The 15,847-nt window shown below is 40.4% G+C and overlaps 1 protein-coding gene across 1 annotated transcript in view; it reads right to left on the bottom strand.

Moving 5' to 3' along the window:
* Positions 1 to 4,497: 4,497 nt before the first annotated feature.
* Positions 4,498 to 15,847, bottom strand: part of LOC123514699 (poly [ADP-ribose] polymerase tankyrase-2-like) — a 32,736-nt gene continuing 21,386 nt past the window's right edge. The window contains exons 20-22 of the mRNA XM_045272754.1: positions 14,458 to 14,566; positions 13,635 to 13,791; positions 4,498 to 9,426 (exon numbers count right to left, since the gene is read on the bottom strand). Coding sequence (XP_045128689.1) covers positions 9,340 to 9,426; positions 13,635 to 13,791; positions 14,458 to 14,566 — 353 coding nt within the window. The 3' untranslated portion in view covers positions 4,498 to 9,339. The remainder of the gene's footprint in view (positions 9,427 to 13,634; positions 13,792 to 14,457; positions 14,567 to 15,847) is intronic.

The following is a 15,847-nucleotide window of genomic DNA, read 5'->3' as shown; positions in this document are numbered from 1 at the left end:
AGCTTAGCTAATTTTCAAAAGTTCCCCAATAGCTACACAACTACCATTGGTCTACTGTTTCTATCCAGTTATCTACAAACACGTACACATTCACGGCAGCAACATACAAAGTACACTAAATACTCTGGAGCAAAGCTGCCTCACCTTGTTTCATTAATCAGCTAACTATTGCACACTTTCAGACCAAAGCTATTTTACATTTACCATCGACGATTTTATATTCGCCTTAAGCAGTCTGCCATGTCTACCGTCCACCAGATGATGCCATGAGGGGCCTTTAAGGGGTGATAAGGGCTCCTTGCATAGAGTCTGGTGATGATGCTTATAATGACACCGCGCTGAACAACTTGCCATGAACGAAGGCACGCTGTGCGCCATGCACCAGGCACTGACAATATCAGTGGTCCTTTACGGGGTGAAAAGGACTCACTGACAGTGTTTGGGGAGTGGTGTGTGGCGGGTCATTGCTCATAGCTACCCGTGTGAGGCGCAGTGAGGTGGCAGCGTCACTCTTCTCGTACTTAAGGGTCTGGGGTGAACCCTTACGGGGTGAAAGGGTTCGTCTCAGTACCTGTGTAGGCAAGTGAACTTCAATTGCGTCGCAGTGAGGTGGCAGCGCCACTCTCCTCGCACCTAAGGGTGTGGGGTGGACCCTGACGGGGTGAAAGGGTTCATCCCAGTACCGGTGTAGGCAAGTGAACTTCAATTGCGGCGTAGGAAGGTGGCAGCGTCACTCTACTCGCATCCAAGGGTCTGGGGTGGACCCTTACGGGGTGAAAGGGTTCATCCCAGTACCTGTGTAGGCAAGTGGACTTCAATATTGTGTCGTGAAATCGCATCGTGAGAACTGGAACCGCATCGACATCGTGGAAACCCGCATCGTTACCGTGGAAACTGGAATTGCATCTTGATCGTGGAAACTCGCATTATTATCGTGGAAACTGGAATGGCATCTTTATCGTGGAATGGCATCGTTATTTTGGAAACTCGCATCGCTATCGAGGAAACTGGAATGGCATTGTTATCTTGGAAACTCGGAGCGCTATCGAGGAATCTGGAATCACATCTTATCATACACACTGTTATCGTGGAAGCTCTCGTGATCGTCGTTCGTTTCGTTATCTCTGAATTACTTAATTAGTCTTGGTATTATTCTTAGCCTCCGTAATAATAGAGATGTTGGTCATTTTATCTTATCTCTTTTACTGTATTTTTTCTCAGGGTATAGTTTAGTGTTCTTCAACCTTTTCTAAGTTCGTGCACCTTTTCGAGAAGCAAGGAGGACTATAAAAGAAATGCATCAATATTTGTAATTTTCCCTACTTTAAGACTGAAAATCGATAGATAACATTATTGTATATCTACCTGAAGCTATAGTTTTTCGGTCCTAAACAGTCGCTATATAGTGCGAAATGTACTATAACAAAATGCCACATCTCAAACACATCAGGCCCGTGTTCCGTCTGAGTATAATATATTACTATTGTGAATAAATCGTAATACTTTGATTAATGTCAATAGGAGAGGACCCAAACTGTCACATTTTCAGTGTTCGCAGGTTGGTTTAATTCAGGAGTGGGTCAGCATCGTCTCGCGGTACAGAGTAGTCGTCTCTAAACACTGTATTACGATGTATCTGTTGATTTACCATGCTTTTATTCCCTCCAGCATTTTTCTGTTCTTATTCTAAAATGGTATTTCTTTAAAGTTACTTGAGTTTATACGACTAACATCATAATATAGAGCAAAACATAATTATCTGGTGTACCAAGATCTTTCATTTCTAGAGACTTAAATACAGCACGAAACCTAAACACACATTTCACCTCGCTTCTGCACAGGTTAATTCTTCACAAGGAATGAGTTGAGCAATATTTTTCTTTGTGAGAAAAAAAGATAATTAGCGGCCGAAACAGAAATAGTCCGAGGGTGCTGTAGTATTTTCATCACCGTGTTCCAGAGCTCTGTCTTGCCATAGCCTGAACATGGTATTCAGTTCAGTTCAGTTGATAGGCGGAAGTGTAGATTTTTCAAATTTTCCAATGAGCTGTTCTTTATTTTCTGGGTAAGGACGCTGCTAACTGGGGTGTTTGGATCTTTCATTGGTGTAGGCTGAGCAATGTAGGAGGATATGTTTATGCCTTTAGACTATAGATGAGGGGTTCTCAACCTTTTTCTCGTTAAGAACCCTCTGAGTTATAAGCCCATCTACCCGAACCCCCCAGTAATTTGACATCGAACAGAATGTTAATTTAATGACTGACACTAAATCAATAGGCAAAGGTATTCTGCAAAGGATGTATCATTAAATCAACCATCTAAGCTCTCCTGGAAATCTTGTGAACCCCTGGGGCTAGCGAATCCCAGATTGAGAACTCCTGACCTAAGCAAAAAAGCTTAAGATCACGAGCTTCTTTTACTCTAACTTTCAGTCCCCCTGTGTACACTTCACGTCTTGCTTTGAAGCTCAAATTAATCTCTGAGACACCTTGCCGAGGATCATTAGGAGCTGAAGAACCCTGACTGATGCTCCGATCCATTAGCAATATCAGCTGTCAGCTGACTGTAATTTCTTTGTACTCTACTGATTCATTTGATGAAATGCTTCAATACACCTTAGTGATATATTTAGTGGAACTTTTAAATAAACAAGAAGAAAATCACTAAAATTGTTCCTTTTGATCACGCTGAGAGAGGTAAACAAGCCATGACGTAATCTCATCTTCGGCTCTTCCTCTTTTTGGCCACTATGTCATCTTTATCTTACGTAGTTTTTTTTTTTTTATTACAACTCGATTTAGCACAATTCTATAGTATTTATTTTTCTTATTGTAAAGTGCAAGTTGTTATTTATCCCAAGTTTGTTGTTCAAGTATTAAGTCTGTAATATGACATCATCTACCAAATATCGATTTGGTCTGAATAATACTGAGTAGTGTGTTGTTAAAAATTAAAGAAGAATGTTTGATGACTTGATTTGTAACTAAGACTGATGAAGATAAATCACGAAATAATGACAGGTAGAATTTTGTTCTAAGAAAAGATGATCAGTATCCTCTTTTCTTAGAACAAAAATCTACCTATTATTATTTCGTGATTTATCTTCATCAGTGTTAGTAACAAATCAAGTCATCAAACATTCTTCTTTAATTCTATAACAACACACTACTCAGTATTATTCAGACTTTCTTCACTGTAATAATTCCATCTTGATTCTCACAGTACTCTTCCAAACTTACAAAGACTGCCACGTGTATCCCTGACAGCTTCATGCGGCTTTCTGGATTTCCTTGCACTTGTTTACTCAGTAACATCATTTATTTAAGGAAAATGCTTGGAAATGTAGTGTTGAACTGAGATTAAAGGAGTATCAATGTAATCTGATTATTGATATCCTGTCTAGCTCGTCAGACATCAAATTATTCATAGCCCCGTGATACATAGTAAAAGAAGGTGATCGGGATTTCATGAAGGGAGGAACAAAGGACGAGAAGGTCGGGTGACCGGGGCGGAGGGAATGAAAACAAGAGTTTAAAGGACAGCTCTTCCTCTACTTCAGCCCTAATAGAATGGCACTCGCTTATTTGTCCTCTTAATCAATGAGATGTTTTTGGCACTGAGTATTAATCATACAAGATCTGAACCGGATTCCTAAACTCTTCGGGGTGTTCTTTAAATCTTCACCTAGTTTCTACAACCAGCAATATAACAATACGATGGCAAAACCGGTACAGGAAATTAGGAGTGTTAAGTGAAAACATGACATTTGACTCCTCCTACCATTTAATTGCCGAGAAATATGATGTTTTGAAATGTCACTTTGCATATATTTTTTAAGCCTCACTGCCTCCTTCAAACCCCACCATGGGGGGGAAAAAATCACAAAACCAATAGCAGAATTGAAGTTGTGAAGTAAAACATGCCATTTGACTCGCGACGTGTAATTATTCTGTGAAGTATGGTGCTTTGAAATGCCACACGGCATAACCGTGAGAGTCTCCTGCCCCACCCCCTCCCCAAAGGCCTCGCGCAGCGCTCACTGACCTTTGCCAGCTTCCCGCAATTATACCAAGCAGGAAGCAAAGGCGATTAAGTAAACATGGAGAGAGAGAGAGAGAGAGAGAGAGAGAGAGAGAGAGAGAGAGAGAGAGAGAGAGAGAGAGAGAGAGAGGGGGGGGAGGGAAGAATAATCCACATTCAAATTTCCTTTCACTTTCTGCAGTGCATTTCTCTTCACTTCTATGGAAAAGCTGTCCCTTTTTTCAATTATGTGTGTGAATCTTGTACTGTTATCTATATTTATCCAATTCTTCCTTTTTGTTCTTGTTGTTGTACACCACTCATCTCTATCACCTCTTCATCTTCTATGGGAAAAGCTGTCCTTCCATATTGTGTGTGTGTGTGTGTGTGTGTGTGTGTAAACGGCTAGATTAATTCACAGCAATAGGGAGGAAGGCAAGACAGGCTGGGCCCATCAGACCATGCACAACATATGAGTGAGCAAATAGTTCACATTTTATTGAGATAATATGTACATCATAATGTAAAAAGTATGAGTCAAATATTTACACAGATTTGTACAAAGAAAGTCAAACATGAATTATGCTTTGATAGCAGAGTATTAAATAACCAAGGATTATAAAAACTCTAAGTGATACCATGGGCTGGAGGAACATGCAAGCAGTGGTGGTCCCTCAGGCAGGTGCTGTCACTCAGTGAGACACACACAGGGCAAGGAACCCAACAACAAAGCAACACTTCCCAACTCACACTGGCAGGCAATCAAGGGTGTTAACCAATGGTACCAACTAAAGGAAGCGACCATGTGGCAGCAACCAAGTGGTGGCAACCAAGTGCAAATAACCAAGTAGAGGCAACCAGCTGGAACCAACCAAGTGGGGCAACCAAGTGGAAGCAATCAAGCCTTTTCCTCAGCAAGTGCAGGTGCTAAAGTGAGCAAATAGAGCAAACACATAATGAACCACCCACACCAACACCCTCTGTGTCCTGCCTGCCTGGAAGCAATACAGGCAACACTCTCCTGAAGCAACAGAGCACCATGTAACATGAACACTGAAGGGTAGCAGGTTTATCTCCCTTGCTGGCACACTTCAGGCACATGAGCTGCCTCTAGTGCCTCTGCCTGGCCAGTCTAAGAGGCCCATATTCTAAAACACTCTGTTCTCTCACCATGACTATTTTCAAAGGCCACAGAGATGATCAGCCAGGATCTCATGAGTTCTTCTATGTCAACAATGTAGAAATATGGTTAACCTGACACAAAAACCATAAACCCAAGTAACTTCAACAAGACCCTTTTGAATGTAGTGGAGGTGCAGCACATGAGTGTTTCAGAACATGGTCCCATGACTGAGGACTCTTGCAAATTCAAGCAGCAAGCAGGTAGTAAGATACCTCATGAGTCTTAATCTTTACTCATACAAACATGATATGGGCGGATCAAACCTGTTTTGAATTTTGGCAGTTTTTTTCAAAAAGTAATCTTCCAGTATTTCTTAATGTGTACACATGGAAATAGTGGAACATGAAGTTACAACTCTTCCTTTTTTTTTTTTTTAACAAGTACATGCAGGTGTGTGCTCATTCATGATATGCGCTGCCACAATGGATATATCACAGAACAATAATGAACAACACAATGAAACATGAGTGAGCATAGTACATCATCACATAGATTCAAACAACTCAACCCACCCTATCAAGGCAAAGAAAACTAGTACATACACATATATACTGTATACCAGAATCATGCTAATTATCAGCATTTCAGCCCTTTTTTTCCCCTCTTCAACACTGGGAAAGCTGAGCTTGGCGGGCGTGGAATTACTCTTCACTGCATCGCCTCCCCAGGCAGTGAAGACACAACACATCTAATGATACAGAACTCAACACAAAACACAAAGAAATTTCCCTCCTAATTAAAAGTCAGGTCTAATTTACTGATGCAGAACCTCTCACAGCCATCCTCTACAACCTGCCTCTCAGCAGATAACTTTGGGTGAAGTCTGCAAGTAGTTACTATGGAATTCAGTAAAATATTAACATCCACTTTTTTTAGCCTTTCAGTCACTACCCCCAATATTTACGGCTGACATTTTCCCAGAGCTCACACTACTGCACAAATAATGAGCAAGAAGTGCTTGTTACAACAAAAAGGAATGTGCGCGGGATGCTTGGCCTCACTGGATGATGAGGAACACCAACGAGATGCTTCAGAGAAAAAAAATATATGTGAATGCGTAAAGTTTCATTTGTGTTAACTCTTACATAAACCTATGAATGAATGTACTAAAATATAATATTGCACTTAAATATTGTTACTTGACCCCGCAAAAGTTTAATGCCCTGAACATCATGCCATGAATTAAATCTTTTCTTAAGTCAACAATTTTCCATCATAATACAGTAGATAAAGTACAATTTAACAACAAAGTTGCAATCACTCTATTTGTTAATACTCTTTTTTTTTAACAAGTCTAGAATAATTTTGGACACACATAATTTCCCCCAATGCCTTCTCTTCCCTGGAGAAGCGCCGGGGACAGACACCAAGCATGACACAGGCCTCTGAAGCCAGTCTTTGCTCGACCTGCATCTCACACATCACTTAACACAGAGATTCTCAGAAAACATGTACGTACATGCTATACACTTGAGGGCATTCCAGCAGCAAAATTTACCGCACATCACAAAATGGAAGTTGTGTCACAATGCACTTATCAAATGGCCAGAAGCAGTGAATGTGAATGTCCTGCTGCGTTCACATTCCTTTGTTTCTTTAACTTACAACATATATAACTACAATCGGCTTCACCATCTTCTCTTATATCATTTAAGTCATCTGAAGATAAGCAGCCATATAAACACTGCTATTTGCTGAGTGATCTACATATTCCCATCTCATTTTGAATCTTGTAGTAAATTTGCTTTACTCCGACCAAAACCATAATCTAATTATATGATGCCAAAACATTTATTTTTTAATAATCTTGTACTTCATTAATAAGTAAGGATAGATTAGGTATATTTATGGATAGATGGATTAAGGTGGCTTGGTTTCCTGCAGGGATTCCTACACGTAGGCCTGATGGCTTCCGGCACCTCATTTTTTCACGTTCCTATGCAATGTTAGACACAAGAAGGCTCCAAATCAAGATGGGAATATGTAGACTGAACAGCGAGAGAGAATATCTATGAATGCGAGTATTACTGTGTCCTCAGATGACTCTATTACTGTGACAGATGGTGACACAAGATATCATAGTCAACAATTTTACCAGATCTAATTCCTATTTAAAAATGTTTCACCTTTTATGATTTAGATAACAATATTTTCAGATGTCATACAGTGAAATCTAGATAAGTCTGAAGGGTTTCATTCTTAAAAACTTTATATCATAATTTGGAATGTTGTGACTTATAATATTAAGTGAAAATGAAGATGAATAAGAAACAATGCAATAAATGATCAGCCTGTGATCACTGCTTGCATTACTGTAAGTGGCAAGTTGTTCTCTCTTCAGGAGCTGCCTTGTGTAGGTTAATGGACCTTTTGCAGTCTCACTTCTTTATGTTTTCTAAGCCAGTAGTAACTTCACATGTATCAAGGTCTGCAATAATTGTGTTAGTTTGCAGACTCCTTATTTCCTTAGGTTTTCTTAGTTATTAATAACCTGCACATATATAATGGCCAGCAATAATTCAGCATTTCATTTGGTATTGAAAGAGTAAATGTAAAGGAAGAGATTTGGTCAGTTAGGATAGCCAAGGCTCTTTTCTAACATATGGTTTGACTTACCAAGGTTTCACTGCATATACAAATATCCCTGATGTGAATTTCCTTTAAATAAAAAGTAAACCATGAAAGAAACATAAGCATTATACCGTCTGAACTCCTAAATAAACACAGTATTAGAAATATCCATCTGGAAATGCTTTCATATTCTCAACAGAAATTCAGAAGATAAACATTCAAAACACTGAACATCAATGATATAACTCTTAGTCCCAGCACAGCCAACTGCTCACCAGCGACAGAAACCAATGCTCGTGGTATCAGCAAGAAGCTCTAAACATCAAGACGAAAAGCTTAAACTAACTTGACACCTGGATTAGTTTCCTCGCAATGTTAGAAGAACACATGAAACCTTATATACAACAGCTCACAGGAGATATAAGGAAATAGAGTAATGCAAACAGTAATTTCCACACATTCTTTCTACATGGAATGACTAAGTTTAAATAGCGATGCCCCGCCACAGGTCGGAGAGGTCGATGCTCGTGCCAGAGAGCTCGGCACATTCCTGGGTCATGGCAAGGAACAGAGTCACTGAATCGCACGGCTGACCCTCATGCAAGCCTGGACTAGCTGGGAGCATTTCACACTAAGCAGGATCATGCCAACTTTCCTGGCTGCTTACTAAAGACTCCACATTAAAATCACAACCACTTATATGGGAGTAATGAGGATTCCTTCAATCACACCAACAGCTGGGTCTTTGTCAATCTTGACAAAGAGACCAACATTGTATCAAAAGTGTATGTCTTGCCAGGCAGGAGACCAACACCTGCCTGGCCACTGCTGCTCTGGAATTGTTCTGACATTGCTGTGCCAAGAGTTACAGATGATAAGGATACCATAGTTCAGTACCAAACAATTTCTGGGAGGAAAGGAGTGAAGGTAACCATGTCCATGTCCTCTGCAGCAAGAAACCTCTGCAGGAGTTTTACAAGTTAAGCATAGAGGAGCAATTTATCTGGAAGATGGACACTGTTATCAAGAACCTATAAACTGAACCTGCTGCATTTGTGACTAGGAGGAAAAGAAGTAGAAACATGCATTACTAGTATGCAGATATCGTCTGTCATGGTCACCTACAGATAGACGTCACCGTGGGACAGAATGCTGTCTGTAGCACGAGGCATCAACTGTCACAAGTTCCATGTGTGAATATAAATAATGAGACCACTAATATTGCATGGCCACCCAAACAACAATGGATGCCAGAGACTCCAGCCGAGGCCAAATTACAATGAAGTATATTTTAAGTAGGAATGTCAGAGAGAGAGAGAGAGAGAGAGAGAGAGAGTGTGTGTGTGTGTGTGTGTGTGTGTGTGTGTGTGTGTGTGTGTGTGTGTGTGTGTGTGTGTGTGTGTGTGTGTGTGTGTGTGTGTGTGCACCCCAGAGTCCCACTGCTGGTGTGGCTGAAGGAGTGAAGGAGTGAGGGTGTTGGACAGTGGTGATCCAAACACTCAGTTTTCCCTACCACAGAGCTGCCCCTCAGTTTGGTCTACAGGAGAATAGTCATCCCACACTGGTCAATCGTTGTCTCGGCTGCCGTCCTCCTTGGGCCCCGTCTCCTCCGGCTTGACAATCTGGTAGGTGATGAGGTACTCTGGGTAGGCCTGTGTGGTGAGGACAGAGGTATTGGTTCACAGGTCAGGTTAGGGAATTACATACTTGTACAGTCACCACCTAACTTGATAAAACAGTTCTCCTACCTATGTTTCTAGAAAAAGTTACACCTGTCATCCTGTTTTCATGGCACCTGTCATTAGCTATAACTGCTTCTGATGTGTATCATAGACCTGCCTTCCTCCTTTCCCCTCCACATCCAATTTCCCATCCCTCTTCTACTCCATACTTTAATCCCCCCCTCTCTCTCTCTATCTCTCTCTAGCAATTAAATTTATTTTATAGAAATAAAAAATCAAAACCCCAACATCTACAAGTATTTTCTAAAGACAGTCCAGTTACTAAATTTTTATAGTGAAACCTATGCAAGGTCTGTCTTGCCATTATAATTTCAACAAAGTAATAATAACACAGTGTAACAAAATTTTTACTTTTTTGTCTTTGGTCAATTAATGTTATTTTCTATTTCCTTTCATCTAAAAACAAAGAATATACAGGCAACTTCCGTTTAACGAAGGTTCACACAACGAAATTTCACTATAACGAAGGTTTCATTTTACTACCATCTGCTCGTTTAACGAACACCAAACTCGCTTTAACGAAGTTTTATCCAGGTAATTTTTTTCAAAATTTGAAAGCCCCACTGTATCATGCAAGCTGACAGGCTTTTAAATACATCAGGAGCTGCTGGTACTAAGGCCTGCCTCAGGAGAAATCCTGAGACACCTGTAGAATAAAGATCAAGATCAAGCCTCTCGTGGACAACACAGGCTCTGCCGATACAAAGGCCTGACTCAGAAGAAATTCTGTGTCACCTGTAGCATCAAGATCAAGATCAAGATCATGCACACCACTCACTCCCCAGTCAAAACATAACAGCGTCACCAGCAGCTCATCTTCCGTAGTTCAACTTACCACCAAATCCCCCTGCAATGTGGCCTAACGTTCCTAAGAAGACCAGGAAGTGTCTTACTCTCGAAGTGAAGCTGGTTATTATTCACAGACAAGAGAAAGGCCAGAAAACTAATAACATTGCATCCCACCATGGCTTGACTCCATCTACTGTCTACTATTTTCAAGTCAAGAGACTCTATTAAGAAGGCTAGTGAGACCTCATCTTCCTTGCAAGCTAAAAGAACCACCAGAACTCGTGACTCTACAATGGATAAAATGGAAAGCCTTGTGGAAATGTGGTACATAAGTTTTGTATGCAGTACCATGATGCGCACTTTGTTTACATTCCACAGGTTGCCGGTTAGTGTATTTCCCGTTTCACTCTCCCTCCCTTCATAAAGTTAAGATCAACAACATTATAAAGTTACGTACATACATACATTAGTGTACATTATAATGACTTAAACTAAACTACCTAAATGTTTAACTTCATAATTTTTACTTTCATGAAACCTTTAACTGTACTATGATGCACTCTCACTTTGCTTACTCTCAATGGAAGTTCAAATCAGGAGTTAAACTTGTTATAATCGGTTTGCTTAACGAAGTTTCGCTTAACGAAGTGTTTTTTAGGAACGTAACCCCTTCGTTAAACGGGGGTTGCCTGTAATGCTTATTCTCTTTAAACTTTGATTTTTATAAACTGGCCAGCGGTTTTGAAACTAGCCTATTATAATTATTATTATAATTATAACAGAGCTATGAGATTTGCAATCCCCCGAATTTGGAGGGAACCAACTGATCACACAAGCAATTGCTTTTTCTGTATGGTAGACCCTTCCAAATGTCGAGCAGGCAAAAATGCGCCTGCTATCATATATCCTGACCTTCTGTCATCCATTGCGCCAGTGCCACACTGCTCTGAGGTCCCCGTACCCACTCCTAAGAGAGAGCAGAGCAGCAGTGTTTACAAAAGGAAAGTAGTTCAGAAGAACATGAAGACACTGATCCAGAGTTCAGAGATGCAACTGATGAGAGAAATCCATACTACCCCAGCCAAGAAGACATCAATGACCTGATCAGAGATCTTGGCCTCATGAAGTCAAATGGCGAGCTTTTAACATTGAGACTCAAGCAGTGGAATTTGCTAGATGAGAGTGTGCACATATCAGGTCAGAGAAAGCGTCACCAGCATTTTTCAAGCTTTTTCACTCGTCAAGATGAGCTTTGCTTTTGCCACAATGTGACCGGTCTGTTTGAGGCAATTGGAATTACCCTTAACCCCAAAGAGTGGCGGCTCTTTATCGACAGCTCGTGCAGAAGCCTCAAAGCAGTGCTGCTTCATAACGGGAATATGTACCCATCTCTCCCCCTCGCCCACTCTGTCCAGCTCAAAGAGGAATACAAGAGTGTCAAGATGTTGTTAGATGCCTTGAAATATGAAGAGTACCGTTGGGAGGTTATAGGAGACTTCAAAATGGTGGCTTTCCTGATGGGTCTCCAAAGCGGCTTTACCAAGTATCCTTGTTATCTTTGCCTTTGGGACAGCAGAGATACCATGGCACACTACCTCAAGCTGGACTGGCCACAGCGAACCGAGTTTAGTGTGGGAAGAACAACGTCAAATGGGAGCCATTGTTGGATCCCAGAAAAGTACTGTTTCCTCCACTCCACTTAAAACTGGGCCTTATGAAACAATTCGTCAGAGCTCTAGATAAGGAGTCCCCAGCTTTCAAGTACCTCCAAGATTTCTTCCCAAGTTGTCTGCAGCGAAAGTTGAAGCCGGTGTCTTTATTGGTCCACAAATAAAAAGGTCATGGAGTGCAAGGAGTTTCCCAAAAAACTCTCAAGGACAGAGAGAGCAGCATGGGACAGCTTTGTCGCAGTAGTTCTTGGCTTCTTGGGGAATCATAAGGCCGAAAACTATGTGGAGCTTGTTGAGAACTTGGTGACAAACTACGGCAAGATGGGTTGCAGGATGTCCCTTAAAGTCCATATCCTTGACGCCCATCTTCATAAATTTAAGGAAAACATGGGAGCATACTTCGAGGAGCAGGACGAGCGCATCCACCAGGATATATTGGACTTTGAACGTCGCTACCAAGGGTCTTATAATGAAAACATGATGGGAGACTACATTTGGGGGCTGATTCGTGAAAGTAATCTACAGTATAAGCGTAAACCAAGAACTACTCATTTCTAATGTGTCTATTGTCTCACTGGTGTAATTCTAGAATAAATAAATGCTATTATTGCATTACATGTCGTTTTGTATCTACTTTGTTCAAGTCAAACTTCAAATTTGTCACTTTGTCCCTATGAGAAAGGGTAAATTTCAAAAATGTCATTATCTTGGACACAAAAGCAAAATTAGAAATGAATATAAGTATTTTTCATGTTTTCTAGACATAAGCAAATAAGAAATAACGTTTCAACTCAAGGACAAAAGCTTTGTTACACGGTGATAATTAACATCACCCTTTTCAGTCTTTATTTTCATGAAATCTAAAGTGTGTGTGTGTGTGTGTGTGTGTGTGTGTGTGTGTGTGTGTGTGTGTGTGTGTGTGTGTGTGTGTGTGTGTGTGTGTGTGTGTGTGTGTGTGTGTGTGTGTGTGTGTGTGTGTGTGTGTGTGTGTGTGTGTGTGTGTGTGTGTGTGTGTGTGTGTGTGTGTGTGTGTGTGTGCAGGGGGGGAGGTATAGATATGGAGGAGAGAGAGAGACAGGGATGGATGAGAAATGTAGAAAAAAGGAGGGAGTAAGGATGGGGAGGTGGACATGGAGTGGAATGGCTTAATTTACTCATAAAGATTTCTTTCTAGTCAATGACACCCATTGAAAACCTTGAATTTACATGTGGCTTTGATTAAAAATAATGGTGGGAAGGCTGCTTTATTAAGCATGGAGGCAACTGTACATTTATCTGTATCTATATACCAGGTCAGCAATCCCACATTAGATAACCATTCTTGTATCTAATGGGATGAAAAAAAGGAAAGAGAAAGAAGCAATGCAAATAATATATAGCATACACCGGTAAATTTGTAATAGACTGTTCCTTAGAAAAAACTTTCATGCATCAAAATTTTATTAGGATCAACAATGTGCATTTTACACTATCTTTAGCAGACTTCCTAAGTAATTTCCACTTATAAAACGTTAATTCAATACTTATCAATCAATGCAAAGAAAAGTGATTTCCATGCAACATAAAACAAAAAAGTGTAAAAAGTGTGCACACCAAAATTCACTTGTACAAGCACACACAGAGCAAGGCAATGAGTGTTGGTGCCCTTAGTAACCTCACCTGCTCTCCTCTGTAGACCACATACTCCGGATAGCAGAGACCGCCAGCACTGGGCCGCCCCACAACAGAATGGTGGCCGGGAGGTGCATGAGCCATCTTCATTGCTGAGAACTGGAGGAAGGACTTGCCCAAAGTGACACGACAAAGAAGCAGCTGCCTGAAGAGGTAAAAATGGGAGCAGGTCAGGTCACTGGCTGAATCAGGATTGTGGTGCTAACATTTGTATCAACACTTACATCTGTGTTCCTCAAATGTCTTGGCATCTTATCCTGACTACATATTATGGGTTCCACAAGATTCTAATAATATTTCAACAAGAATTCTAGTCATAAAAGGGATAAATATACACAGTCAATAATCATCAGTGACCTATGAGGTTTTGACAAGTCATGATGAAACCCTGAACCAAGATTCAAAGAACATTAGACAAATTATCAGAATTTCTAAGTGTATTCATGGTACTAGAATTTTCAAGTGTTATCATGGTACTGGAATAGTCAAGTCTTTTATGGTGGTAATGATAGTTTACCAAGAATTCAGCATATTAATAGTTCAGGAAATGTGGGAAATTGACAAAGTGTCTCTGTGACCTTTGAAAATGAGGTAAAAATAAACATCACTTTTTATTCTTTAACGGGAGACATTCTTACGAAGTGATAGTATGATCAAAAACACTAAGCGGTTTACAATACTTTATCATTTAATCCAAAACTATATTCTTAACTGCACCAAGCAGTTTTCTTAGGCCTGAGATATTGCAGCAGGTAGAGGATCAAGAAGATAAACCTTAGACTCAAAGGGTCAGCATAAACGGAAGCCTGACCTGTAGCATGAGTAGCAAGATCTGTCTTTGTGCACCGGACACCCACTTCCACCTCCAATGCCGTACACATACTGGTTGCTCTTGGACGAGTGCTCAGCAAAGTAGATTCCTGAAAGGTAGAAAACATTATACATTAAGATTTGTACCACACTGGAAAATGGTAAAGTAAACGTTATTATATTATCCCCTTCACTCCAGGGATTAGAAAACAGTTCCCAGCACTGTATCCAGGCTGGGAGGTGATGGGGGTATAACTGACTCAGAGGCAGCTCTCTCTCTCTCTCTCTCTCTCTCTCTCTCTCTCTCTCTCTTTACAGAAATAACAATAATAGTAAGTGATTTTTCGTACTAGGTATGTACATTATGAAATAAAACCATGCAAATTCTACAGAAAAAAATATTATAATTTGCCAGCTCTTGGTCATTTTCTGAAGATGGCACAAATGACAAAAAACATTTATCTTTATGGTAAACTAATCTACTGATTTCATTAAAAAGTAAATACAGTAAGTCCTCGTTATACGGCACATATGCGTTCCTGAAAACCTCACTGCAAATTGAAATTACCATATACCAAACCCATTATAAATGTAATAATAGGGAATGTGTTCCAGCACGTTGAAAGTCACCCCAACAGACATGAAAATACATGAAAAATAATCATATAAAAAAATTGTAAAGTACTGCGCAAAAGAAATAAACAGAATATGTTTTTATTTACCTTTCACTCGCCACGTATTCTATCAGATAATGTCCCTCCCGAGGCTAAGGGACAGTACGGATTTCAGCCCTTACTCATAATGACCACAAAAAACAAGCCATAGGATTTCACTTGTGTTCAGTGAGACACATGGGAAAAGACTGATTGTTGTTGTGGTACGGTGTAAACAAAACACGGGCGGATACCATATGTGTACATTTTTCTTACCGTAAATAGAACACCGTAACAGTGAATTTAATGGATAACAAAGTACCGTATAAGGAGGACTTACTGTAAAACAAAATCATTGCCAGCATGATGTATCAGTACTTATCCCGGTGTAAGCAAATCATACACCTTTGTAATAATAATGAAAGTCATGTAAGCCATTATATCATATACAATATAGGGAGACGGTGACATAGTGGATAAGGTGGTGAGTGTGGGATCGGGCAGACAACCATGCATAGGTTCAAATCCCACCACATGCCGCTCTGAAATTTTGTCATTTGGTTCAACATGTTACCCGCGTTATGGCAACAACAGCGCTTTCCTCTGCCACATCACTCTTCACGACGCTCTCCCGCCAATACCACTGGAGCCACCACAAGGAGAGGAGGTACGTGTCTTCTCTATGTCTCAAGGACACTTATGCCACAATAAAATTGGTGTCCCACTGGTGCCCCACCA

This window comes from Portunus trituberculatus, chromosome 38 (assembly GCF_017591435.1).
Source record: "Portunus trituberculatus isolate SZX2019 chromosome 38, ASM1759143v1, whole genome shotgun sequence".
Taxonomy (NCBI): domain Eukaryota; kingdom Metazoa; phylum Arthropoda; class Malacostraca; order Decapoda; family Portunidae; genus Portunus; species Portunus trituberculatus.
Note: the sequence above shows the minus strand (reverse complement) of the source record. Positions and strands in the feature narration are given on the sequence as shown.